General features: G+C 41.3%; 1 protein-coding gene across 2 annotated transcripts in view; it reads right to left on the bottom strand.

Annotated features, from left to right (window-relative positions):
- Positions 1-24909, bottom strand: part of PTPRB (protein tyrosine phosphatase receptor type B) — a 125171-nt gene that overhangs the window by 38762 nt on the left and 61500 nt on the right. For both annotated transcript variants that reach the window (XM_069584639.1, XM_069584640.1), the window contains 8 exons: positions 21823-22086; positions 17652-17915; positions 16856-17119; positions 15773-16036; positions 11808-12077; positions 8427-8690; positions 4715-4978; positions 3494-3775 (listed from right to left, as the gene is read on the bottom strand). In XM_069584639.1, the coding sequence (XP_069440740.1) occupies positions 3494-3775; positions 4715-4978; positions 8427-8690; positions 11808-12077; positions 15773-16036; positions 16856-17119; positions 17652-17915; positions 21823-22086 (2136 nt within the window). The remainder of the gene's footprint in view (positions 1-3493; positions 3776-4714; positions 4979-8426; positions 8691-11807; positions 12078-15772; positions 16037-16855; positions 17120-17651; positions 17916-21822; positions 22087-24909) is intronic.

Raw genomic sequence — 24909 nt, 5'->3', positions numbered from 1 at the left:
TTGAAGCAAGTGAGGGCTACTTTCTAGTTGTGCTGCACAGGCTTCTCTTTGTGGTGGCTTCTCTTGCACTGGGTCAGTAGTTACGGTGCACAGGCTTAGCTGCTCCACCTTGTGTGGGGTCTTCCCAGATCAGGGATCAAACCCATGTGCCCTGTGTTGGCAGGCGGACTTCCAACCACTGGACCACCAGGGAAGTCCAGATGTTAGTTCTTACAATAAGGACAGTAAGAAATGGCATTGCTGCCTTGCTACCTTCTATGTCTGGCTTCTGTCCCTCTCTTCCATTTTTGCCTGCCCTTCCCCACTCACATGCCATACTCCAGGCACTGAAACCTCTGTGGTTCCCCGCATATACCAGACTCTTCCACGCCCCTGTTTCATGGCCCTGTGTGTACGGTCATTCATTTTCTTCTGCCTGACACAGTGCCTGACTCAGGGGGGACTTGAATTGCAGCTGATTTTATTTGTTCTTGTGAGTGACACACCCATAAAGAAAGATTCAGTCTGAAAGAAAACCAGTCATATGACTGTGCAGGTTAATAACCAAACTGTTATTAACAAAGGCTACCCCGTCATATCAGATCTTCTGGGAACTATGTGTAGACCTACTTGGCACTCCCAGAGCCACACCCATTGCTCCGATTTGGAGGGCAGCCCACCTTCTCCTGACCCCTAATTTGTCATAGAAGTTCTTGTCCTCAATAAACACACAGCATTGGTGTGCCACTGAGTGAAGTCTTGTTTCATATCAGGGCCTATCTATTGATGCTTTTGAACTGTGGTGCTGGAGAAGACTCTTGAGAGACCCTCAGACAGCAAGGAGATCAACCAGTCAAACCTAAAGGAAATCAACTCTGAATATTCACTGATGCTGAAGCTCCAATACTTTGGCCACCTGATGCAAAGAGCTGACTCATTAGAAAAGACCCTGATGTTGGGAAATGTTGAGGGCAAGAGAAAGAGGCAGCAGAGGATGAGATGGTTAGACAGCATCACTGACCCAATGGATGTGAATCTGAGCAAACTCTGGGAGATAATGAAGGACAGAGGAGCTTAGCGTACTGCAGTCCATGGGATCACAAAGAGCTGGACATAGCTAAGCGACTGAGCAACAACAATCAGGGTCTACAGATGTGAGATGAGTCACCGCAGGTCAGACGAGGATGATTTAGGGGAAAAACAATCAAACCGAGAATTTTTCAGAACAGAGGAAGAATTGGCCTTTGAGGCAAACAATTTTGAACTCCCTTCAAACCAAGTCACAGCTGAGATCTAAAGACATCTCTCTTTCAGCTTTGGAGAAAGTCTTTTAAAACATCCAGCCTAATCCATCATTCTGATAATTTACACAAAGTATGGAAGTATATGGGAATTTGCTTCAATTTGATCTCTTCCTTTAGCTCCTTCTCTCTCCTTTTTACCTCTAAATCCTGCTTGTCTACCAAGACTCAGGTCAGGTCTCCATTTCACTAAGAAATGAGTATCTACTGCATACAAAGGGCCCTTCTAGGGTCTGTGAACAGTATAGAAATGAATAAGATATTAGCTGTAACCTCTCGGAAAGTGAGATTAATCCTAAACATAAAACAAGGTAGAAACGAGATAGAGAAAAGGATGCTCTATGGAGTAAGAGACAACTTCCTGTTGCTGGCGTTGGTGCTGGGCAGGACTTAGCAAAGCCTTTCTGGTAGAGATGACACTTCACCAAGATACTGGGAAAGAGGCAGTTTAGGCAGAGACAACCATGAACCCGGGCATCAAGGGTGGGTGGAGCCATGCACCGTGTTTATCACGGCTGGAATGTTTCTGCAAGAAATAGGGCACTGGAAAGATTTTACATGAGAATTCTCAACGTCTGTTTTGTTTAATCCTCTGTTATCTTGGGTTTTCTGTTGCTGCTGCTGCTGCTGCTAAGTCGCTTCAGTCGTGTCCGACTCTGTGTGACCCTAGAGATGGCAGCCCACCAGGCTCCCCCATTCCTGGGGTTCTCCAGGCAAGAATACTGGAGTGGGTTGCCATTTCCTTCTCCAATGCATGAAAGTGAAAAGTGAAAGTGAAGTCGCTCAGTCGTGTCTGAGTCCTAGCAACCCCATGGACTGCAGCCCACCAGGCTCCTCAGTCCATGGGATTTTCCAGGTAAGAGTACTGGAGTGGGGTGCCGTTGCCTTCTCCCCAGAGCCAAACCTGATCCTAACTAATGCAGTCCTCAAAGTTCACTCTGCCATTCCCCATAAACCTCATTATCAAGTCCCTCTTGGTGTTGGCTGCTCTCCTCTTGAGGAAGCCCCATTTGGTAAATGCCTCTCTTACATTCTAGCATCTAGGACCGGATATAAATCTCCAGATGTGATCTGACCAGCCCAGTCTCAACTGAGTTCTTAGACTGAACACCTGGGATTCAATTCCACAGCCTACAGTAAGTCACTGAAAACTCTTCCTGATCTTGCTATAAATGAAAAGTCTTAGTTCTTTTTCACATGTTTCTCTCAACACACAGTTATCTGATCCCAAACTACTTTTTGGATAAAATATAAAACACAAGTTAAAACTATTGTAGCATTAATGTTTGTTGAATTAACAAAATAGCTACTGGCTTAAATTTCTAATTTTCAGCTTTGTATTTTATCAATAACCAATAACTATCTGGCCTGATCTCTGAATCTACATTTACTGGGTATCATTGAGCAATAAATATTTAGATTGAGGTTCCTATACCAAAAACTTCTGTTTCTTTATTTGTGGTACTTATCTCAAAATGCCTTGGGGAAGAAACTGATATATATTTTATCACTGAGGTATTTTCATCCTTAGAATTTACAGCATTATGCTCTAACCAGTCTCTCTGCTTCTAGTTTGCCCCTTTCAATCCATTCTCTGTACCACCCCCACAGTGACTTTTATAAAATGCAAATCTATTATATCTCAGCCAAAAAGCCTTCAGTGGCTCCAATGGATTGAGGTTCAAAGTCATTACCATGGCTCACAAGACATTTCATGACCTGATTTTCCCAATCCTCACCTTTTATCTTCTGGTCAACTGAACTCCTTTCTATTTCTGTCTCCTGCCTGGTTTTAGAATCTTTTATTCTCTCTACCTGGAATATTCTTTACTTCTTTCCTCATCTCTACCTGCAAGTCTTACTCTTTCCTTAAGTTTTGATTTGGATGCTTCTCCTTCTAGGAAGTTCCCTTGTATTGGGTCAGATGTCTTTGCCGTGTGCTTTTCTAGGGCCAAATACTTCATCACACCCAAAATGTCTTTTTAATGATAGTACCTCCCACTGAGTTGTAAGCTCCATGAAGGCAGAGATGATTTCTTCTTGTTAAAGCTGAATAAATGAATAAGTCTATGTAGAACTTCTGTCTGAATTCAAATCTAACCAATTCCAGGTAAAAATGTGGATTAAAACCAATCCCCAATGCAAGAAGATGTTGGAACACATACTTCCTCCCCATTTCATCTGAGAACCAAGAGTAGCAAAACATGTCATACTTGTCCTCACAGATCCAAAAATTGGTTTGCTGTAGGTTTTCCAGGAATCACCACTGACGGTCTTGACGCTAAATTGATAAGATCTCCCTGGACGAAGACCATGCACGATGCGTCCTTCTGATTTTCTGTTGCTGTAGGGGTTGAAGACTGTGATGGCATCTCTGGGGAACCACTGCAGCTCAAAGTCATCATAGTCTGTCCAGTCTGGTGGGCCTTTCCAGGTGATGGCCAGTGATGTGTTTGTAACATCAGCAAATGACATAAGACTGGGAGGACTTGGGGCTGTATGTATGAGAAAGTGAAAAAATCATGCAATTATTTCTGCACCATACACAAATAAGATAGCTGAGTGACATCAGACATACTTTTAATGTACTTTGTAGGAAGAGGTAATATGATACCATAATAATAAAAGCTTCCATTTATAGTCTTTACTATGTGTAAGACACTGTCCTCAAATGTTTTATGTACATTTTGTTTAATTTTTATAATCAGTTTTTTTTTTTTAAACAGGGTGCTATAGAGCATGAGTGTGCCCTGAATGGTTTATAAGTGTGAAAGTGAAGGCCAGAGTTAACAATTACATCCAATTGAGAGAGCCTTGTTCATTGATTCCAGGGTGGCACACAGATATCAATGCTATCTGTGTGTGCCCAAGAAATATTTAGAAAGCTCTGCTGGACTTCTCCGGTTATTAAGAATCCACCTGCCAATGCAGGTGGTTCAGTCCCTGGTCAGCAAAGATTCCACATGCTGAGAAACAACTAAGCCCTGAAGCTGGTGGGTCCTAGAGTCAGTGCTCTGCAGCAAGAGAAGCCCCCACAATGAGAAGCTGAGAAGTCTGCATACCACAACTAGAGAAAGCCTGAGTACAGCAACAAAGACCTAGCACAGCCAAAAAAATAAACCATTGCTCATAGTAATTTAATGATGATATATATGACCATCCCCATTTTACAGATAAGAAAGCTGAGGCTTAGAGGTGCTCAGTGACCTGCCCAGGTTCACATAGCTAAGTTGGAGGAGCTATGTCAACTACCCAGCTGTTTTTTACCCAAAGTCTGTCTCCTTTATCCACTCTACCATAGACCATTCCCAAGTTTGGGGCTGAGCACATAGCACATTGCTGATTTGATTTCTTATTAATAAGGTCACAGTTAAAACATGCCTGTGGAAGCCACCTTGCGCCAGGGCTTGGCCACTGGTAACTGAGCTTCTTACCTGTTCTGCTCTCCCCCATGGCCCTGTTGCTGAGATCTCCACTGTGAGTTATCACACACAGAGTATACTTCCTTCCGGGAACGAGGCCATGAAAACGCCACTCTGTCAGGTCCTTGTCTTTCCAGTTTTCCTTCTTTGTGCCATTGGGGTTATAGAGAATCAGTTCATAAAAGTCAAAGTCCCCAGGGGCTGGACTCCAGCTGAACCAGAGGCTGTCTGTCATGTTTTGATTGGATCCTTTGAGGTTACTCACAGTGGCTGGGACTTAAACAGAGGAAAAACCTTTACTGAAAACAAAACAGGTGGAAACAAAAGCATCTGGCCCCACAGATGAACACGTGAGCTATGCTGGGCGTATGGATGAGCAGCACCTATTGTAGAGTCAGATCTTGCTTCTATTTCAGGTCACCTGAGTTTAAGAGCATGTGATCTAGAGACTTGGCACAAATTAAAATCAAATTTAAAAAAGCAAAATAGGAGATGACCTCTATTAATATATGCTTGTTACATGTCCTCTGATAAACATATAAAGTGAAATTTTTAGAAATGATTAATTAAGACAGGTCAAATAGGTTATAACTTAGCTTACCAAAACCCCTGAAAGTATTCATGAAAGGTTCCTGCCTCTTCCAGTCTGGCTCATCCTACTCATGGCCACCATCCCATAATACCCTTCTCTGGGCCACTTTACTTCCTCTCCATCCTCTTTTAGGCTTTCAGTTCTTTCTTCCCAAAAACCTATACTGACGGAAACTCAACTGGGAAAAGAAGTGTTGACAGTCATTTCTACCACAGTATAAGTTAGTCAGACTGGTACCTGTCCCATGGGTATGTAAGTTTCATGATTCCTTGGAGAATGAAGACTGTTGTTCTTGTTTGGAGGAACTTTAAACATTAATGGGCAGATCAGGGACCATGTGCATAGGCAGATGGCCCTGAAAACAGTAACACCTAGGCAATTCTACTTATGGCTCATCTGCTGCTATTTTTAAAAAATTCTTTCTTTCTTTATTTTCGGCTATGCTGGGTCTCTGTCGCTACACATGTACTTTCTCTGCAGTGCTTGAGCTTCTCATGGCGGCAACGCCTCTTGTTGCAGGGCACTGGCTCTAGGCGGTGCGGGCTTCAGTAGCTGTGGTGCATGGGTTTAGTTGCCCTGTGGCATGTGGAATCTTCCCAGGCCAGGGATCGAACCTATGTCTTCTGCACGGGCAGGCTAACCACTGGACCACCAGGAAGTTCTTGCTGCTCTTTTCCATTCCCTCAGAAGACAAACTGAGAAATCCTGATGGGTGCCTAGAATGAGCTCTTCCCATGGTTCCTTCCACCTCAAGGTCTCAGCTGGAAGCCTTCTCTGTTTAAAGTGGTCTCTAAGTCTAGTCTTGCCAAGTCACTCTCCATCACAATGGACTGCATATTTCCTTCAGAGGATTGAAGGCATTCCAAAATCATCTTCCTTTAAAATCTGCCATCCTGCCCCTTCTCCCTCTTGGTAAGGAAGACCCCTATGAAGTCAGGGACTCATGTAAGTCTTGTCCGCCCGCTCTCCTAGTCCAGAAGTGAGCTCAGTGCCTGGCACACGAGTGCTCAAAAATGATTATCAATTGAGAATGAGAGTTGAACAGAAAAATGAGACAATAGACTCAAAAGAGGTGGCAAGAATACACAGAACTATATAAAAAAAGATCTTAATGACTCAGATAACCACAATGGTGTGATCACTCACCTAGAGCCAAACATCTTGGAATCATCACTATGAACAAAGCTAGTGGAGGTGATAGAATTCCAGCTGAGCTATTTCAAATCCTAAAAGATGATGCTGTGAAAGTGCTGCATTCAATATGTCAGCAAATTTGGAAAACTCATCAGCGGCCACAGGACTGAAAAAGGTCACTCTTCATTCCAATCCCCAAAAAGAACAATGCCAAAGAATGTTCAAACTATCACACAATTGCACTCATTTCACATGCCAACAAAGTAATGCTCAAAATTCTCCAAGCTAGGCTTCAACAATACGTGAACCATGAACATCCAGATGATCAAGCTGGATTTAGAAAAGGCAGAGGAATCAGAGATCAAATTGCCAATATCTACTGGATCATAGAAAAAGCAAGAGAATTCCAGAAAAACATCTACTTCTGCTTCATTGATTATGCTAAAGCCTTTGACTATGTGGATCATAACAAACTGTGTAAAGTTCTTAAGGAGATGGGAATACCAGACAACTTTACCTGCCTCTGTGAAACCCATATGCAGGTCAAGAAGCAATAGTCGGAGCCAGACACGGGACAATGGACTGGTTACAAATTGGGAAAGGAGTATGTCAAGGCTGTATATTGTTACCTTGCTTATTTAACTTACATGCAGAGTACTTCATGTGAAATGCCAGGCTGGATGAAGCACAAGCTGGAATCAAGACTGCTGGGAGAAATATCAATAATCTCAGATATGCAGATGACACCACCCTTATGACAGAAAGTGAAGAGAAACTAAAGAGCCTCTTAATGAAGGTAAAAGAGGAGAGTGAAAAAGCTGGTTTAAAACTCAGCATTCAAAAAACGAAGATCATGGCATCTAGTCCCATAACTTCATGGCAAATAGATGGGGAAACAGTGGAAACAGTGTCAGACTTTATTTTCTTGGGCTCCAAAATCACTGCAGATGATGACTGCCTCCATAAAATTAAAAGATGCTTGCTTCTTGGAATAAAAGCTGTGACAAACCTAGACAGCATATTAAAAAGTAGATACATTACTTTGCTGACAAAGATCCATATAGTCAAAGCTATGGTTTTTCCAGTAGTCGTATATGGATGTGAGTTGGACTATAAAGAAGGCTGAGCATGGAAGAATTGATGCTTTTGAACTGTGGTGTTGGAGAAGACACTTGAGAGTCCCTTGGACTGCAAGGAGATCCAACCAGCCAATCGTAAAAGAAATCAATCCTGAATATTCTTTGGAAGCACTGATGCTGAAGCTGAAGCTCCAGTACTTTGGCTACCTGATGCAAAATGCTGGGAAACATTGAAGGAAGGAGGAGAAGGGGGACAACAGAGGATGAGATGGTTGGATGGCATCATCGACGCTATGGACATGATTTTGAGCAAGCTCTGGGAGACGGCGAAGGACAGGGAAGCCAGGTATGCTGCAGTCCATGGAGTCACAAAGAGTTGGACATGACTGAGCAACTGAACAACAACAATGGAGAAAGAGTGGATGCAGTTTCTTATGGGAAATCCAGAGATGCTTCTTTTGCATTTTCCTGGAACGCTTGTGTTCACTGCATCTAGTGCTGTGTTTCTGATTCACAGCGGTCATTGCTTTTTGTCCCATTTGTAGCTGCCCTCCTTCACACCTGCTCTCCACTCCATCTGTTTCTTGTACAAAGCTGAAAGGCACAGTTTGAATTGAACCCAATGTGTTATAACCCTCTTGTAGTGGTTTGCTGGCAAGTGGAAGAGCCAGATTCATTCTTCCACCAAACTCTTATGAGGTAAACACACGGTGGAAACAAAGCAAAAACAAATGCAGAAACTATTTTGACATATAAATCAAATGTCTGATTTAGGGTTAGAAATTTCATATAAATGTCACAAATTTCATATAAAGCTACACCCTGCGTAGAGTAGGAAACTAAAATCAAATCAAGGAAAAGCCAGTGAGTACTGTGACAATTTCCCTGCTGTTCATTACAGATTGAGTCCAGGTCTTACCTGTTCTCCCAAATATGAAAGACTCATTTGACAGCTCCCCACTGTGAGTTACAATCACCATTCTGTACATTCGACCTTGTAGCAAGTTCTGGAAGGAGAAGCTCTGGACTTGCGGGTCAACTTGAGCTCGATCCTTAAGAGTTCGATCTGGGTTGTACAGAAAGATGTTGTAGGAGTTGAGCTCCCCCTCTGAGGGGGTCCAGCTAAAGGACAGGTGTCGTGTGGAGTTCTCTGTGATCCTCAGATTGGTGACAGCTGCTGGGACTAGAAAAATCAGGAAGCAAAAGAGTGAGACTGAGTTTTGGCACATTTCTGACACAGCCCCAGATTGACATCTGGATGGCCACACTCCAGCAAGAAGCTCAAAACATGGGGTCTCTTCTTTTGAAAATACCTGACTTCATGGAGACTCCAAAGCAAATAAATCTGAATATTGTGAATTATTGATGCTGGAACTGTTAATGTTAAAAAACAAAACCTCAAGAGAAGAGGAAAAAAACACTAATGGAATACTATATTCAAAGACATTTTTAAATATTTATATAAATATATATTTATAATATAATTATATAATATAATTTAAATATATTTAAAATATATTTATATATTTTATTACATTTATAAAATAAATGTTAGTCTGACTTGTGTAACTAAATGTTTTTCCAATACTAAGAGCTAGATCAGAGACAAAAAAAGACTATCTCTGAGTGCCATCTGAGAGCTAAAAAGTGACCATTGGAGGGAAGAGCAGAGTGGAGGAGAGAGTGAGCGGGCAAGGAAAGGAAAATCAGGCAGGAAGAAAATTCTTTTAGGGATATAGGAAAGAGAGAGTGGAGGACAGAGGAGCCTAGTGTGCTACAGTCCATGTCACAAAGAGCTGGACATGACTGAACAACAACAATGGGAAAGAGAAAGAAGAGGAAAAGCCAAAACTATATATATGAAAAAAAGATTTACATCAGGATTTTGCAGTCCCTTTGCCTTTCCTGCTGGCAAGGCGATTGAGTGCCACCAGAAGCAACCTGCTTCCAGACTGTTGGCGCGGATGCTGCCTGACACCCAAGAAGTCTTAAGATGCCAGTGGAAATGACAGGACACCTGTCTCAGTTTCTCTTGGGTCCTCCACTCCAAACACTTTCTCAGGCTCTTTTGCTTTTCCCCTCTCTTTATGCCAGATCCTTAAAAGTTGGTATTTCCCATGGTATCATCCTCTGTCCCCTTCATAATCCATAATATTAGCTCAGCAATCAATCCCAGTCACTTTATAGATTGCTGCAGTCTGCAAATTTGTGCTCCTTCCTGCCCCCACCAAATTCATATGTTGAAACCTATCGGGTGTAGCCAGTGGGAGATAATTAGGTCTTAAGGGTGGAGACCTTGTGAGTGGGATCAGTGCCTTATGGAGGAGACCACAGAGGATGCTCTTGTCCTCCCTGCCACGTGAGGACACAGTGAGGAGGTGTCCTCCCTAAGCCAGAAAATGGGCCCTCACCAGACACCGAATCTGTTGGAGTCTTGACCTTGACCTTCCAGCCTCCAGAACTGTGAGCATTAATGTCTGTTGTTCAAACCATTTAGTTTATGGTATTCTCAGTACAGAATCCTGAACAGACTAAAACATGGAGAATTTACCTAGAATTTTTATCCCAGTCTTTGTCCCCAGCTCACTTTTCTGAGGTGGGTCCCTATTTTCAATGACCTATTGCTCACCTCTCTCTACACATCATCCAGACATCTCAAACTAGTCTGGAACTGAGCCCTGTGTCTTTTTCCCTGACACTCTCTCTTTCAGCTTCTCTTATCTCAGTTAACAGAATCATCTTCCACCAGATACCCCATGGAGAAACTCTAGAATCTTCTTCTCTTACACTCCACTCAGCCACTCGGTGCCATCCTATCTAACACAGGACTATTTCTTCATTGTATCTCCCACTCTTCATCAGGCCCCTGAGTTAGTTTAGCTTTGGACCCTTACTGTTCCCATGGCTGCCATCAGCTTAGGATCCCAGTCTTCGCTCTAACCCCTCCTCCCACTCTGCTGTCACTCACTGCGTCTGCCAACAGTGGCCTCATCACGGTTCCTCCAACTGGCCTCCACCCTCCCGCCTCAGGATCTTTGCCTTCCTGTTTGCTCTACTTGGGGAGGGGCTAAGTAGCTCAGTCATGTCTAACTCTGTGACTCCATGAACTATAGCCTGCCAGGCTCCTTTGTCCATGGGATTCTCTAGGCAAGAATACTGGAGTGGATTGCCATGCCCTTTCTCCAGGTGGTACTACTTGGGGATACTCTTCCCCAAATGTCTATACCATCCTCTTTCTCTCTCTTTTTTTTTTTTAATTTTTACTCAACTGTCACCCTCTCAACAAAACCTTTCAGGACTGTACTGTCTAAAATGTTAAGCTTCTAACACTTGCTAACCCACTTTCCTGCTTTAATTTTCTTCTCAGTGAAAAGTGAAAGTCGCTTAGTCATGTCTAATTCTTTGTGACCTCATGGACTGTAGCCCACCAGGGTCCTCTGTCCAGGATTCTCCAGGCAAGAATACTAGAGTGGGTAGCTGTTCCCTTTTCCAGGGGATCTTTCCAACTCAGGGATTGAACCCAGCTCTCCTGCATTGCAGGCAGATTCTTTACCCTCTGAGCTACCAGGAAAGTCCTTTCAGACCTAGGTACTTAATAAATAATCATTAGACCAGTAGTGCTGCCTGAATAATGGCCCCCAAAGACATCCATGTCCTGATCTCCAGAACCTGTGAATATGTTATTTTCTGCAGCAAAACGGACTTTGCAAGTGTGATTGAGTCAAGGATCTTGAGGTGACAAGATTATTCAGGATTGTCCAGGTGGTGACCAATGGAATCACAAGAGTCCATAAAAGATGGAAGAAGGAGGCAGAAGAGCAGAGAAGTTGGAGTGAAGTCACTCCTGGAAGAAATGTGAGTGACCTCTAGAATTGAAAAGGCAAGGAATAGATTCTCCCCATAAAGTCTCTAGAATAGAAACACAGCCCTTCTGTGACCTGACACCTTGAATTTAACGCCATGAGGCTTATTTTCCGATTTTGATCTACAGAACTGTAAGATGATATATTTGTGTTGTTTGAACTACAAAGTTAGTGACAATATATTATAGCAACATTAAGAAATGAACAGAGCCAGTTTTGATGAAGAATCTTGAATTGGAGTGTGGTGAGCTGAAGGCTGTGTGAACAGGCCTTCAGCTGTACACAGGTGTGGAAGTGGCAGATCACCGTGAATGTTCCTGCTGTGTCAAGAAATAGACTTCATCTCCCAATGTTACTTCATCCCTTTGAGTCTGCGGTTCTTAAGGAATGGCAGACCAGGATGTATCTTGCACAAAACAGCAAGCTGTGCGAATTACCTGTTCGGCCTTCTGTTTGGGCTTCCTTGCTAAAGAGGCCTCCACTGACGGTTAGGATCTGTATCTTGTACTTCTTTCCTGGTGTTAGGTCTTCAAACTTGTGCTGCTTCGTGGTGGCTGCCTCTGATGTGTTACTTAGGAGGATCCCATTTTCACTCAGAAGTAGGATGTCATATCTTTCTGCCATGCCAACAGCTTTTTGCCAGCTTACTATTAAAGAATGACTACTGTATGCATTGTCTGCAGTTATTCCCTGGACAGATGCTGGGACTGCAAAAAAAAAAAAAAAAAAAAATTAGAGAGAAGCAGGTTCCATCACTTAGGGCAAAGTAATCAATTGAGAAAAACTTCCCTAAATCAACTACAGATGGAAGATGATGCCTCATGGTTGCATTGACACTCTTCATGTGCCCTTCGGAGAAAGTGTTGGTCTGGCCAAAAAGCTTGTTCAGACTTTTCTGTAACACCCTATGGAATGGACTTTTGGGGCCAACCCAGTATTTCTTGATCTGAATTATCCACATAACTGCTTGCTGCTGCTGCTGCTAAGTCGCTTCAGTCGTGTCCGACTCTGTGCGACCCCCTAGATGGCAGCCTACCATGCTCCTCCGTCCCTGGGATTCTTCAGGCAAGAACACTGGAGTGGGTTGCTATTTTCTTCTCCAATGCATGAAAGTGAAAAGTGAAAGTGAAGTCGCTCAGTCGTGTCTGACTCTTAGCGACCCCATGGACTGCAGCTCACCAGGCTCCTCCGTCCATGGGATTTTCCAGGCAAGAGTACTGGAGTGGGGTGCCATTGCCTTCTCCACCATATAACTGCTTAGATTCTCTATTTTACCGCCTCTGATTTAGAAAGGATCTTGAAGTCAAACAAGTAGAAAAATTAGTGAGAGTGACACTAAGAGATATGCAGAGTGATACGTATCTAAGTATTTACAAAGTGGAAGAATGCTGAGCAAACTTACATTAAGTGAATATAGTTTGGACGACTGAATTACGTTGTTCAGACTTTCCTTCCCAAGGTTAACTCAGGTCAAAGCTTCACACCTTGACCTAAGCACTAGCGTATAAGTCTTTGTCCTACGTCTTCTGATGTGCAAGGCCAGATAGTATTGTTTATTAATAATATTTAGTGTTCTATGCTTATATTTTTTTCTCATTCTACCCCATCTCCTCAAGAGACCTCATCCACTCCCATGATTTGAACTGTCACCCATGTGGTGATGACTCCCAGATTTAAACTCAGTTCAGATCTCTCTTCTAGTTTTGCAAATGACATTCCTCTCTGGATATTCCACGGACTCCCAGCTCTCAAGATGCCCAGATCGAACTCCTCATCTCCCTTCCACCACCTCCTTAGTGCTCTTTGTTTCTATCTCTTGGTCCAAGTCAGAAACTTGACTTGTCACCCTCACCCTTCGACACAATCAAGCATGAGTCCTGTCATTCCTGCATCTTAAACCTTACATCTCTTGGGTCTCCCCACTTCTCTCCTCCTCTACTACACTAGTGTAGGACACTGTCATTTCTCACTCACACCACTGCAAGTGTCTCTTGACCAGAGTTTCCTCATGTCCCACTGCTCCAAACTGCACTGTTTGGCAGATTCTCAGAGCACACAATGCTGATGGCCCTTCATGCCTCTCTGTAATTCTATAACCTTAACAATGAGGCCCTTGGCAATTAGGTCCATCTACCTACTTGGCCTCATGGCTCACATCTTTATTCTAGAAATAATGGAGTGTAGCTCCTCAAATGTGCCATGCATCCTCTTCCCTCCAGGCCTTCGCTTTTCTCCTTGAACCAGATCAACATATACTTCACCAGGATGATTTCCTAGTGTCTTTTTAAATGTTACTTTCTCCTGGAAGCCTTCCCTGACTCTTTTTCCCCCCCAAAATATTTATTTATTTATTTGGCTGTGCCAGGTCTTAGTTGCAGCATGCAGGATCTTTAGCTGTGGCATGTAGGATCTAGTTCCCTGACCAGGAATTGAACCCAGGCCCCCTGTATGGGGAGCATGGAGTCTTAGCCATTGGACCACCAGGCAAGTCCCCTTGACTCTTTTTGTTTGCTTCTATAATATCCCATTTTTACTTTACTTTTAACAAGTATGGTGTTGTACTGTAATTGCCTTTTCACTTCTCTGCTTCCTTCTCTAGACTGTAGACTTCTTTGGTCAAGGGCTCTATTGTGCTGTTAAGTTCCCATTTTCTAACATGGTGCTTGACGTATAGTTGGAGATACATATGAAATAGAGACAGGCAGGGCACAGTACAGAGGCCCAGGCCCCACAGCTAAATAAATGGTCATGAGGGTAGAAGATACCTAGCACATACTGTGTCGTGGTAGAGAGACCAGAAGGTTTGGAGTCAGAGACGTGAATTATAGTTCTAGGTCTTATTACATGTATCCTTGATAATGTTTCATAAACTTTCTGAGCCTTACTTTCCTCACCTATAAAATGAAGATAATGACCTCTACTTTGTAATGTGGCTAAAGATCATTATTATTATTATTTTTAAGATTTTTTTTTAATTGATGTGGACTGGACCATTTTAAAAGTCTTTACTGAATTTGTTACAATATTGCTTCTGTTTTATGTTTTGGTTTTTTGGCTCTGAAGTATGTGGGATCTTAGCTCCCTGACCAGGGGTCAAATCTGCACCCCTGCATTGGAAGGTGGTTTTAAACACTGGACCACCAGCAAAGTCCCTAAGGATCATTTTAGATGCCTGGCATTTACAGGGTGCTTCTAGCTTATTTTTGTTTTGAAAGGACTATATGAATAGTGTTATTAATATAAATGCAGATGGTGACTGCAACCATGAAATTAAAAGATGCTTACTCCTTGGAAGAAAAGCTATGACAAACCTAGACAGCATATTAAAAAGCAGATACTTTACTTCGCTGACGAAGTTCCACCTAGTCAAAGCTATGGTTTTGCCAGTGGTCATGTACAGATGTGAGAGTTGGACAATAAAGAAAGCTGAGTGCCAAAGAATTGATGCTTTTGAACTGTGGTGTTGGAGAAGACTCTTGAGAGTCCCTTGGACTGCAAGGAGATCAAACCAATCATTCCTAAAGGAAATCGGTCCTGAATATTCATTGGAAGGACTGATGTTGAAGCTGAAACTCCAATACTTTGGCCATCTGATGTGAAGAACTGACTCATTGGAAAAGACCCTGATGCTGGGAAAGACTGAAGGAAGGAGGAGAAGGGGATGACAGAGGATGAGATGGTTGGATTGCATCACTGACTTGATGGACATGAATTTGAGCAGGCTCCAGGAGTTGGTGATGACAGGGAGGCCTGGTGTGGTGCAGCCCATGGAGTCACAAAGAGTTGGACATGACCGAGAGACTGAACTGAACTGATTAATATATAAATAAATGGTCTTCCCAGGTGGTGCTAGTGGTAAAGAACTTGCCCACCAAGGCAGGAGATGTACGAGATGTTCAATCCCTGGGTCAGGAAGATCCCCTGGAGGAGGACATGGCAACCCACCCCAGTATTCTTGCCTGAGAATCCCATGGACAGAAGAGCCTGGCAGGCTATGGTTCATAGGGTAGCAAAGAGTTGGACATGACTGAAGTGACTTAGCATGCATTAATATAAATAAACAATATTATTAATTTATCACAAATGAAATAGATGACATAAGTGTATTTTTCTTTAAAGAATTTATAGGAAGGAGTAAACTTTAGAAAAATGCATAGGTTAGAAAATCAGCTATTTATATTCCTTGAGTGAGAAAAAAGTCTATTCATATGATTTGGTTTCTAATTACCTTTCATTTGCTTTGAACATCTCTATTGAAAACGGAAAATGCGAAGAAAAAAATATGAGAAAAGCTCTTGAAACCACATTGAACAGTATAAATTTTGTGGTTTTGAATTTGGATATTGTCCATTTGTGAATGGCCCTGGAGAACTATCTGGCCCTTTTCCAGGTGGACACTTACTTGTCCGCCCAAGCGCATCGATCTGGTTCTTCTGGGACCCGCTGACAGAAGCGATCACAATCCGGTACTGCTCGCCAGCCTCCAGCCTCTGGAACGTGTGCTCAGAGACATGCTTGAGGACAGTCTGAGACTCGACCATTTGATTCTGCCTGAATGCTGACACCACATAGGAATCCACATCACCCCCACCAGGAGTCCAGTTCACTGTCAGGCTATCTGTTGCTCCACTGGGAGAAATGTGAATATTTTTGACCACACTAGGAACTAAGAAAAGACAGTAAATTTAAAAAAAATCACTTAGAGAATGAGTTGTGGAAATTTTCAACTAAAATTTTCATGCTTCCTACCTTTGGCATCTACTGAAAGAATACATACGAAAAAACTGCTATCAGTCTACCATTTTTCTCTGCCTTTTCTGCATGAACTGAAGTTGATAGGGGAAATTTAGAGGGACTTTAAGGCCAGTGAGTGGAAATGAAGAATGCAGTTATACAGAGGGTGCTAGTGAGACTGTCTTGGTCCAAGTCTTGGTTTCCTCATTTACTAGCTGTGGGACTATAGGCAAATGACTCAACGCCTGTAAGTTTTAATTTCCTCATCAGAAAAACAGCAGTGATAATAATAATAACCAGTCCATGAAATTGTGAGGACTGAACAAAATTTACACATAAACTTCTTTGCTGTGGGTCCAGTTTACAGTAAACTCTCAATAAATGTTAGGTGTTATAGCAACACTCCCAACAGAGTTCCAAAGAAGGAGTACACAACCAACCAACCGACCGACCAACCAACCAACCCAGTTATTTCTACTTAATTTGTATGACTCACAGGCAACAGTTATTGACATCAACTCAATGCTTTTTTTTTTTTTTCAGAAACTTTTTCTTCTTCCTTACGTCATACTTCAGTTTTGTTAAACCAGCTTGGACAACATCATTGTCACTGTCGAGATAAACTTCTCCTTTCTTGCCACTCCTTCCTCACTGCTTAGCCCTTCAAATCCTCAACCAAAATGCTTGGCTACCCAACATGCTAAATACACAGCTCTATCTAGGCAGGTTCAAGAGCCAGATTTCCAATTACCTGTGAAGCCTTCGATGAAGGCTGACTGCTGGACATCTCCACTAATCGTCAAGACAAGAATTTTATACTTGCGCCCTGGTGTGAGGGAGGTGAATCGATACTCAGTCGCAGTGCTGACAAGGTGGAAAGGAGGAAATACTTTCATATCGTTGAAGAGCAGCTGGATCTCGTACTGGTCGACATCCCCATCAGCTCGTGTCCATGTCACCCAAAGGTCCTCAGTGCTCCTGTTCTTCAGCGTGAGATCCTTAACAGCCTCTGGGACTACAAGAAGACATTTCGAGAAAGTGACTGATTAGAGTTTACTCCACAATAATTTATGAATCACATTCACAGAACTGGCAAACATCTCTGTTCCCCAAATAAACCACGTCAGCAACTTCACGGATAATTAAACAAGAAAAATTGGAAGCCAGTATTAAAATTGAAATTTTTTTCCTTACATAAATCTTATATGCTAAGTGTTGGTAGAATGTAATTATAAAATGAGTTATGATCTCAATCATAAGATAAAACAAGAAGTCTAGAACTTTAAATGCATGATGCAGAAGGACAGGGAAGGAAAATGTGAAATCTGGCCTTCCTGCTTGTCCACTATGCTTGCTTTTATCTGTCAATAAATGTTCTGTGATTACAAGGTCCTGGCTTGGCTGAATGATGTTAGTTCCAAGTGAGACTAACTGGGAATATAATTTACTGATCAGTAAGTAGATAAAATGCAAGGTTCAGATAAATTATATACTCAATGACCTTTAAAGTCCCAACCAGCCATCAGATTTTGCATCTTTCCACTTACTTGTTCTTCCATTCCCTTGTTCACTGGCTTCATATTGTCCACTTTTTGTACTAACAGTAACACTGTACAACCGTCCAGGGACTAGTTTAACAAATACACACTCATTTTCAGACTTGGGAACGCTTTTTGTTTGAATGAAGTTGTTTTTGTTTTTAATGGTGACTTCATAGTGATCAAAGTCTCCAGAGGCATGTACCCAGGATACCTTTAAATAGTCACTCCTGGCCGAGTTGCTGATACTGACTCCCTGGACCTTGTTAGGCACTGAAAAAAGAGAACAGAAAACAGCTAGATATAGAATGATTCTGAGGGAGCCACTGATCACAGATGACAATCTCAGATGATAAAGGAAAGTAAGTAGATTTTTACTGTGTGCATTTAAAAGAAAAAATCTTAGACCTTCAGATCACAAACTTCTGGAGAGGAAAGATGGTTACACTATTTGGAATGATTAAATGGATCTTTTTATACAGCACCTGATGAATGAATTCTAATCCGACTGTTAGCCTATACAAAGTGTCACGTACAAGACGGAACATTAAATGTAATAACTGATGATTAATATGAATGACAGTGAAAACATTAATAATTCCAGCATAGCTTTGTAACTCAATATATGACAATAAGTTACCAACATGAGTATAAACAATCCAAAAGAAAATGGAAGAAGAGGAAGGACATGTGGTAATTGATACATGAAAGTATGTTCAGCATCACTGGTGATCAAGGAAATGCTAGTTAGGGCCGTGGTAAAATACCATTTTACATACATGTGGTTGACGAAATTTAATACCCTAATAAACCCCAGTGTGAGAGAGGGTGCTCATTCACAGAAGACTGAATGAATGAACTGGTAAATAAACACAGTGAAACAGCATATGGAAGTCATAATTAATTTTTCTTAACTCAAAGCACAAAAATCTAGATTTCTTATCCTTAATAGCAAAACACAAAATATGGATGAATTTAATATTAAGTGAAAAAAATCTAAGTCCCAGAAGATTACATATTGCATGAAAATACCTATTTTATATCAAAACAACTGAAAATTTAAAAACTATATAATTTTAGGATTACATAAATAATAAAATTGCAACATGGAAAGCAAGAGAGAAAAATGAGAGTCAAGATGATGGCTATTGTGGGATGGATAAGTGAGGAGGGAATCTCATGATTTGATGTAGATTATTAAGTCCCTAGCTTTTGTTCTGGGTAGTGCTTTCTGATGTACACATTAAATTATTAAAAATTATTAAATAAATGCCTAAAAAACAAAACTGGCAAAGTGGCATCTGACATATAGGACCCTGAGCCAAGAATTATGATTAATTCAATTTTGTGCAACTGATGTTCCCCATAACTATATAAGTAAACAATACTATGAACCTATAGTTTTCCTCTTAATTGACCAATCAATCCATGAATGCTTGTTAACAGGAGCACTGTAAAATAAGCCAATTCTGTATTTAGAGCACGATATCATGGATATTCTATTTTTTTTATTTGGAGCTGTATTTTAATTCAAAAATAGTCCCAGATGAATTACTATTTGGCATAACTGGATTTTATAAATATTAATGAGAAGGAGAATTGAGACGAGATATGAACTCAGTCGGATCCAGGGTGCTAAGCTCTATCTCAATGCCACCAGGTCTCTGGATCTGGGCAATCTCTGTGTTTGGTGTATGTCAAGGGATTTCTGCTGTGATCACATGCTAAGCCTATGTCCAAGTTTTCTCTCCCATGCTTCCCCAAGCATGAAATGATCCAGAAATTTTAATATTTTGGTATCTAAGCTACATTTTTCATGATGCTTCTCACATCGACAAGTTGCACTACTATCCTTTGTTGGCTTATGTGTGCTGGGCTTTATATTGGAATACATCACACTCCAGATGTGGAGCAAAAGCAGGCATGCTTTCTTTCCCCAAGATGTTTACCTGGAACCAATCAGCATGTTGCTAGAATTTAGTCGTCACAGACTTACAGAGAATACATTCCAGAGTGACGCTGTTTGTATGAGCTATGAAAGGTTGATGATCCAGGCAATTTACTGAAGACAAAGCAACTCTTCCAGGGAGAAAAACTAGGCTGAATACCACGAGAAGTCAATAAGGGGCTCTCCAGATGGAACTGAGGGTAATTTGTGAGAGATGCCTTGATGCACAGTGAGATGATGTGGTATAGAATTAGAAATACTGACATTATGACCAGAAATGTAGAATAAGAGCATTAGAAAAGGAAAACGGCATTGAGACAATCAGCCAAAATCAACAAGGCAACAACTCAGACACGATGCTCCAGTTAAACTGATTTGTCAGGGGCAATGGTCTGCCTTGATTAGTCATGCGCCAAATCCAAGTTCATGCTGGTAAAGAATCAAAAAGATGCTTTGAGTAAAGACTCACTTTCTTGCATTTAAAAACAGTCTGAGCACAAGACCTTGCAATATGGAAGTCATGGACAGGGAACAGTCATGAACTGACACCAAGGGAAAGAAAAGGCTGAGTGACTGGATGACATATCCTTTAATTTCTGGCAATTTTTAGGCTCCAAGTTAACTCAACATAGAACTCTGATATGAGGCTGCTTTGTCAATAGAAATCTGCTTTTCAGATCTAAGACAGTGTTGTGCTTATCAGCATAATTAAACTTTGAATCATTTGAGCGTAAGGACTATCTCTTTATATCCCTGACTAGCGCTTTCAGAGAGAACATGAGGTAATGGAAACAGCCCTTGAGTATGGTTGAGCTTGGGTACTGGTCAGCCATGTGACCTTTAGGAAGCCACAGTTTCTTTCTGGGGCTTTATCTCAAATGAGAAGGAATTAGACTACTCTTTGCTAGCAGCTAGCATGCTGCAACAATGTGAATTGGTGGTTCTTAACTTTTCGAGGTTACAGAAATTGTAAGACTCTGATAAAAAGCCATCCACTCTCTTTCCAAAGAAATGCACATACTTCTCCTGTCCCCAACAACTTCACAGAAAATTTTGGGGGTACTACTTTCCAAAAGTCTACCTAATAAAGCACTGGGTAAAAACCTCCAGTCTAAGTGATTTCTGATTACTCATTCATCAAACATTCACTGAGTGCCTGCTACTAGGCTCGAGATTTTGTGCTGGGGCATTAAATGATATTAGTTGTCCCAGATCCTCATGGAAAACTGACATTTTAAAATGTAAATATCAGCCCATAGCTCAGCAGGAAAGATCTGACAAAACATTAACAGCACCTTAAGCAGTAATCACAGATGTAAGCCCCAGGAGGTATAAGTAAATTGGGAAAATGGTATCTGTCTAAATTTAGTTCTTTATAGCACATTGAAGACCAGGCCTTCAATGCCTTTGCTAAGATTTTGCTTCTAGCCTCAGAACTATAAAGTTTCAAATTTTCACCTTATCTGAAAAAGGATTAACCAACAGACATTTCAGGAAGAATTTCAGGACAGAGAGCATTATAGGCTCTTGGGTCATTCAGAACTGAGTTTAAAATCCAGGATGTGAAATGCCATGGCTGTTTAACAAGTTAAATAACTGGGCAAGTTACCTTGGACTTTGGTTCAACACTTATCACAGCCTGTAAGATGGGAATAATAACAACTACCTCAATAAGGACTTTATAAGGATTAAATTAGTGAACATACATAAAGCCAGGGTCTAGGAACCAAAAAGCACTCCCTAAACAGAAATACTTGCTACTATATCTAAATATACTATGAACTCTAGCCACAGAATTTGTGTTCATCTTATTCTGAAGGTATCATGTGCTCACATAAAGAACTTGTTGGATCAGAATATGAGGACTCTATAACACTGTTGTGATCTCAGCAGTCTTTAATCCCGTCCTTACAGAATTGCTGCAGATCTGTATGTCCTGAGGAGCTTCCCAGGTGGCACTAGTGGCAAAGAACCCGCCTGCCAGTGCAGGAGACATAAGAGATGTGGGTTCAATCCCTGGGTCGGAAGATCCCCTGGAAGAGGGCATGGCAACCCACTCCAGTATTCTTGTCTGGAGAATCCCATGGACAGAGGAGCCTGGTGGGCTACAGTCAATGGACTCACAAAGAGCTGCACATGACTGAAGCGACCTGGCACACACACATGCATGCCTGATGCCCTGAACCACTTAGGCAGCTGGTTCTTAGAGAGTCTATCTCACGAAAGCCTCACCTGTCCGTTCTTGGCTGAAGGAATGACTTTCATATTTGCCGCTCCTCGTAGTTATGGTCACGTTGTAGAGGCGGCCTGGGGTAAGGGAGCTGAAGGAACATTCACCGACAGACTTGGCAGTCACGAGGGACTGGACCACCCTGCCGCCGTGGGAGAGCGTCACCACATAGCTATCCACGTCTCCGGGAGCCGGCAGCCAGGATATGCTGAGGTAGTCACTGCGGCCAGAGTTGTTTACCGTTACTCCACTCACACTGGAAGGGACTGGGGTTTTAAAGAGGGGGAGAATATTTAAAAAGAAAAGCACAGTCAAATTGTGAATCATTTACTGCGGTCAGCACAAACGGCGTGGACTCAGATCTGATTACCTAGGAAGTGTCAAGGAAGTGTAAGGATTGCACATTAGCTTTGGGAAGCTGAGAGTTCTTACCTCAGAAGGCTAACCCAAACGAAAATGCAAGAAGTCTTTTGGATGCCTCATCAATATAAGGATGCTGCTATTGAATTTTCATGGTGTGACTGTTTGCAGAGTATTTTAAGTGGAGGCATTTTTATGTGAGTGTGTCAGGATGCTCCCTTTGTAGGACAGGGAACAAACATTAACATCTTAAATGCAAGAGCTTGAATCCAAACCCATTGATAAAGAAAAGAAGTTTGAGGGGAAAGGTACTCAAGATACAATGGCTTTTCTAAAAGTCTTACTTAGACACTGGATAGCTTCGATCTTCTTGTGATTTAGTTATTTATTTCTGGGGTGTCTAATCATGAACACAGGTGGAGGGGTTATATTTCCCTTTGCAAAGCATTTCCTGCCCTCTAGTGGTGAGAAATAAACTTTAACATCTATTCCGTAAGCAACTAGTCTTGTGGGCACAAAGACCTGTCGTGGAGATAATGACTTTTCTGGTGTCCACCGTAATCGTACAAAAATAGAAAAGATGCAGATGCCTTCCAGGAGTTCCCCAGCTACTGGTACAGTCTGAACATTAATCATTGTGATGCTGAATAATAGTTATTCCCTGTATTAGAAGTAAGCGCACAAGAAATAGTACTGTCAGTAGTGAGTTTCAGAATAAAACATTATAGTATATATGAGCTCCACTGCAGTTTTCATCATTGGTTGACTGACTTCAGGTAAATATTTTCATATAATTTCATAAAATCCGTACATCACATATAATTGATGGGATTTGGCCAGATGACCTCTGAGAATCCTTCTTATCTAATATGCTCTGACTTTGTGATTTAAGCCCCAAAGTCTTTTTTACATCTATAAGCACTTATCTATCACCAAAGATATAAACAGCACTCTATTGAATAATTCTGCTGATGCTGTTCCATGTATATGGACATTTCCTAGATATAACCTTGAACTCTTAGCCATATTTTTTGTGTATTGATGACTTCCCTCCTTCCCGTCCTTCTTTTCTTTAGTTTCTGTCCTTCCTACTATCTGTACATCACATCCCTTGGTAGCTCTCAAAATAACTATCCTTGTTTTCCAAAACTGCTGGAAATATTTGCAACTACTAACATTTTATTAGAAAAGATATAATTATCAAAAATATTACCAAAAATTCATGGTTTAAAAAGACAAATACAAAATTAAAAGACAGATATAAAACTTATTTTTCTTTAGAATTAGCATTTTTTCAGGTTATAACTAGATTTGTTAAATACATTTGATATTTTAAATTTTAAATATTTTGCCACCTTATCTAAGCTGGGAGGTTATATATATATATTTAAAATCTGTAGAAGTAAAATGAATTATTTCAACCTTGACTAATACTTCAGCAGTTTGAATAGATGGTAATGATTATCAAGGCTTTAGCCACTGAATTATTTTTATAATCTACCATGTTCAAAATATACTAACCAAAGCACCTTTCAAAATTCTCATTATTGTGTTTCTATAGTAATATCCCATTTTCTCCTTTTTCATTATAATGTCTTCGCTCAATGTGTTTGAATAAAATAACTGATGCTTATATTTATGCATATCTTGTCCTCTCCTCAAAACTTTACAATCATTTTTCAAATAATTTCTTGTCTACTTTCTGCATACTTCTATTATATAATGTTGGCCAAATACTGATACCTCTGTTGCCATTAAAATATAGTATAAAATAATTACAAGTCCTATTTATCAAGTGATCTCAGACACCAAACTATTTTATTATAGCACAATAAGCTGGGTAGCCCTTGGGGTATTTTAAGATGGGAATTAACCTATGTAGCGGAGTCTGACTACTTGCTCACCAAACCATTTCCTTTTCCTCTTGGACACATAGCTAGACTAGATTGCCCAGCCACTCCTCCAGTGCAGTGTAGTCATACAAATGTTCCCGTTAAAGGAATGTGGGTGGAAGTGATGTGTTTACTTCCAGCTTTGGTAGTCTTTCTCCTCCCTATAACCTCTATCCTCTGGAGAAATGAAGAGACGTCCGAGGATCTACAGGAAGGAAGAACCACAGATGGTAGGACCCTGGGTCCCTAAATTACTGCTTGGAGAAGAACCAACCAAAAGAGTTGTCCAATCAGGAACACCTACATTGTACAGTTGTATAAGCAGGAAATAAGTCAGCGTAACCTGACTAGTGCAACTGCAACTCAATGGGAAATGGATGCAAGTTCCTTCTCAACTCTTCTCCTCAACTTATTTCTCCTTCCCCACTCTGATACCTGGTGTTGGCATGAATTACTGGGGATGGAAGAGAAAATGAAGGATGGAGGGCTAGGGCCAGAATCTAGGCCTCTTGGTCCCAAACTAAGCTTCTGGGTCCCCCAGTCCAATTATGCTACACTGATGGATAGTGCCAAGAATCACTAAAGGAGAAGAAGGAAGATACTGGGAAGAACAGCATCAGTTGCCACAGAATGACAGAAAAGAGCAGACATCAGTGAATTTCTACCTAGACAAGAAATATCTTTTCAGTGACTTAGTTGATCTTTTGGGAGAGTTAGTGAAGTTAATGGTTCTTGGATTCAATAAGCAGATGAGATTCATGATTTTAGAAAAGGACATAACTGTGGATATAGGCTGCTGATACACAGAATCTGAGCATTGGAAATATAGAGGGATGA

The sequence above is a fragment of the Ovis canadensis genome, chromosome 3 (genome assembly GCF_042477335.2).
Source record: "Ovis canadensis isolate MfBH-ARS-UI-01 breed Bighorn chromosome 3, ARS-UI_OviCan_v2, whole genome shotgun sequence".
Classification (NCBI taxonomy): domain Eukaryota; kingdom Metazoa; phylum Chordata; class Mammalia; order Artiodactyla; family Bovidae; genus Ovis; species Ovis canadensis.
This window is presented reverse-complemented; position numbering and strand designations above follow the sequence as displayed.